Source organism: Aplysia californica, unplaced genomic scaffold (assembly GCF_000002075.1).
Source record: "Aplysia californica isolate F4 #8 unplaced genomic scaffold, AplCal3.0 scaffold00355, whole genome shotgun sequence".
NCBI lineage: Eukaryota > Metazoa > Mollusca > Gastropoda > Aplysiida > Aplysiidae > Aplysia > Aplysia californica.
Genome location: NW_004797625.1, coordinates 196,532 through 200,426, shown reverse-complemented (window position 1 = coordinate 200,426; position 3,895 = coordinate 196,532). Strand labels below are relative to the sequence as shown.

The 3,895-nt window shown below is 44.7% G+C and overlaps 1 protein-coding gene across 1 annotated transcript in view; it reads left to right on the top strand.

The window, feature by feature from the left end:
- LOC101854347 (plexin-A2) overlaps positions 1 to 3,895 on the top strand; it is a gene marked incomplete in the record, with an annotated part of 268,808 nt that overhangs the window by 153,727 nt on the left and 111,186 nt on the right. The window contains 5 exon segments of the mRNA XM_035970985.1: positions 245 to 377; positions 890 to 1,129; positions 1,542 to 2,114; positions 2,880 to 3,068; positions 3,692 to 3,820. Of these exon segments, the coding sequence (XP_035826878.1) occupies positions 245 to 377; positions 890 to 1,129; positions 1,542 to 2,114; positions 2,880 to 3,068; positions 3,692 to 3,820 (1,264 nt within the window).

Sequence of the window (3,895 nt, the reverse complement as noted above, 5' to 3'; positions counted from 1 at the left end):
TTCTCTCTCTCTCTCTCTCTCTCTCTCTCTCTCTCTCTCTCTCTCTCTCTCTCTCTCTCTCTCTCTGAATCTATCGAATTCTTTGAACCCGGAATCCCTCCATGTGGCAATGTACCGTTTTGTGTACTGTCGGTCTTGCTTTACGGTTTACAAATATTTCTATTCGTTTTTGTTTTTATTATGTACTTTCATATTGTCCGGTTGAGTTAAAATATCAACGCACTACTCCTTCTTTTTCTCTCAGCCTTGACAAAGATCTGGAACAACAGCTGGAGGTGAAGACAGGGCCAGCGATGGACAACCCAAAATGTGCCCGCCCTGTCTTCAGCTCGAAATCGTGCATGTACGAGCTGAGCCTCACGCATAACTACATCAAGGTGAGTTCTGCATGCGTGTTTTCAAATATAATAATGTGGTCGAAATGTACTTAAGCAAAGTGGTGATGGTCATAAGAAGATATGATTTCTTTGTCTTCTAAAGTTTCATGAATTTTCAATTTCGAATGGGCTTAAAATATGTCACCAATCTGTATGCAGGTGCTCAGGCGTGGTTTGCGTCTGTTTCCCTATCAAGCACCAACCGTCCTTATCTCCTCTCCTTCTTTTTCTTTTTCTAGTAACACCTTTAGCCTTTGGCACTTATACGATCTAATACTGTTGTTATTTTACCTTAAAAAACTTTTACTAAAAACATCTTCATCAACAGCAACAGCAGCAACGACAACAAAAACAACAACTATAACTACAACAAGAACAACAACAACAACAATAATAATAATAATAATAATAATAATAATAATAATTATAATAATTATAATAACATCAACAACAACAACAACAATAATAATAATAATAACAACATCAAAACAACGACTCCCAATCTGTTGCAGGTGCTGCTCATCGACTATGTCCACAACCGGCTCATCTCGTGCGGCACGCTGGCCCATGGGTACTGCGAGAAGCGCCTGCTGACGGACATCAGTCAGAGAGACGAGCCGGTCAACGACACGCCCGTGGTCACCAACAACAGGACGGCGTCCACCGTGGCCTTCATAGCACCCGGACCTTCGCCAAACGCTTCGGAGCCGCAGCCCAATGTGCTCTATGTGTCGGTCACGTTTTCGCTACAGGTCAGTCGTTGGTGGGGATGGTTTGGTTTTTGAGCTATTGGCGTCATGATTGGTTTTAGTGAAGGATGTCCTGGTCCGAAACTTCTGTAGTTTAAGAGGGATTTTCTTAATGTGTGTGTGTGTTTGTGTGTATATTTGTCTATGTGTGTGTGTGTGTGTGTCTATGTGAGTGTGTCTGTCTGTGTGTGTGTGTTAGTGTATGTATGTTTCCCACACGAAGCATGGTTTTATTGTTAATGACTCTATTGTAGCCATACTGTGAAAAAAGAAGTGTTAAAGTTCCCTCTTCTTTTCTCTCCCTCAGTTAGTTGTTTCTATCTGCCTTACTTTTTTGGGGTCACGAAATGACCCCATTATGTCAACATGCTTGTCTTTTTTCAAAACTCAGACTCAGTATTTCCCTTCGCTACAGGTGCGGGACGTGCCATCTCTTGCAAGCCGCAAGCTGTCGGACTTCAGCATGGCTTACGAAGACGAGATCAAGTTCACCGGCACCTTCTTCAACTTCGACAACCAGCAGCGCCGCCAGTTCCCGGTCACCTACATTTATGGCTTCGGCTCGGAGAACTTCAGCTACATGCTGGCCGTCCAGAAAACCTCCAGCGGCTCGGAGAACTTCCAGTTCCACTCCGTGGCCATCCGGGTCTGTCAGAACGATAAGGATTTCTACTCCTACGTCGAGGTGCCTCTGGTGTGCAAGGCCGGCGGGGTGGAGTACAACCTCGTGCAGGCTGCCTACGTGGCGAAGGCGGGCAGGGAGTTAGCCTTAGATCTCGGGATCAACACTCAGACGGACGTGCTCTACGGCGTCTTCTCGGAGAGCAAGCAGCCCAACTCGGACATGCCCACCACCAACTCGGCGCTGTGCGTCTTCCCGATGGACTTCGTGCGGAACAAGTTCACGCTCAATATCAAGAGATGTTTCAACGGCACGGGCAGCGATGGAGGGAGTCACTTGGGCCGTACCAAGTGTACCCGGAACACGGTGAGTGAGGGGAGCCGGGGAGCACGGCATGTGATCTGCCATTTGTGTGGTCTTCTTTATTTTTAAAAAGTTTTTGATGTCTTCTTTCAAATATTGTCTGGTAGTGGCGAAGTGACGCCTTTGTTGGGCTTGTTAAATCGGAGACAACAGCTAAATAAGACTTATACTGTTGCGAGTGCCGTTAAACCTCTAATAAAACAAACAAGCTAAATAAGATGGAAAATGGAAAAGACCACTTAGTTTTTAGTTTTCGTTTTCTTGTTCGCAAGAGGAGAAGGAGAAAAAGATAAAGACAGGATAAAAAGATATCCACGATTACATGTCAAAACACTGACCCAGATTACATATGATTATAACAAGGAGGGAGGGTGGAATAGATGTGAACTCAGTGACTTCTCTCGCAGCCGTTGATATACTTTTTTTTCTCTTTAAAACTGGCATTTGTAAACTATTGTTCGAATACCACACATGTGATTATTATAATGAGAGGGTATAGTGGCAAGGGAATAACATGAAAGGAAAGGAGAATGGAGATTTCCCCCATATTTCAGTCAGTCTTTGGGACAAGGTGGAACTTGAGTGGCAAGGTGGTGTGAGTGTCAAGGTGGTGTTAGGAGGGGGGAGGGGAAGAAGGGGGTAAGTAATTTATTTTTATACAGCTCTTATATTGCACGTACCAAATCCCATATACTAACTCTCCCCCATTCTGCCCCTCCCTCCAGTTTTTTTTAATGAATCAGTAAATAAACGCTTTTTTCTCTCCAGGAATTCACAATAACTGACGAATATTGCGGGTCAGATTCGAACCAGCCCTTGGCGGGTAGTATCCCCATCGAGGGCCGCTCGGTGCTCAAACTGCCGGCCTCCACGCCACATGTGAGCGCTCTTCGTGTGGCAGTCACTCACGCCTACACGGTGGCGTTTGTAGGCACCAAGAATGGAGACGTCCTCAAGGTAATTTTGTAAAAATAAAACCTAAATTATTTCAAGGACATGATGCACGATAAACTGTCTTTTTAACTTGAATATTTTCATAATTTTAGAGAACTCATTTTCACGGAATGGACTATATTGGATGGAATAACGATTTTGATGATTTGAGCATTTTTAGTATACCCACGAATGCCTTCGTTCTGATCTTGGATCCTAGGTGAGGTTGGTACGGTCGCCTCGTTTGAACCTCCCTCTTTGCAGCTACTTTGAAAGAACCCCCCCCCCCCCCCCCATACGTCTGTGCCTGTATATCTTGGCGGGAGTAGCTCTTAAGCACAACTGAGCTACTGTTAAAAATAATTTGACTCAGTACATAACGGAGATTTTGGGGGTATTTTATTCCACGGGTTTAGGGGGGGGGTCTGTCTTTTTTATATCTGTCTCACGTTTTTAATAGTTTCTGGCTCCATCCCTCTGTGGTGAGACATATAGATCTATTTAATTATATGAACAATTTTGTTTTTGGCGAATCCGCACGCTTCCGTGATGTATTAGGTGAAGTGTTTCAAAAACACACACACACAAAAAAAACAAATTTTCTAGTTGATTGAATGAGGAACTAATGTTTACTACGTCCTCTCCAGATGTCTCTGGAGTCGAACCTGACGGGTCACGTGTACGAGACGGTGTCCGTGGTGCCGGGCCAGGAGGTGAAGAAGGATCTGAGCTTTGACGAGGACCAGTCTCATCTCTACGTACTGTCCGAGAAGAAGGTAAGGAGGCTGTCCGTCATTCACCACACACACACACACACACACACACACACACACACACACACACACACACAC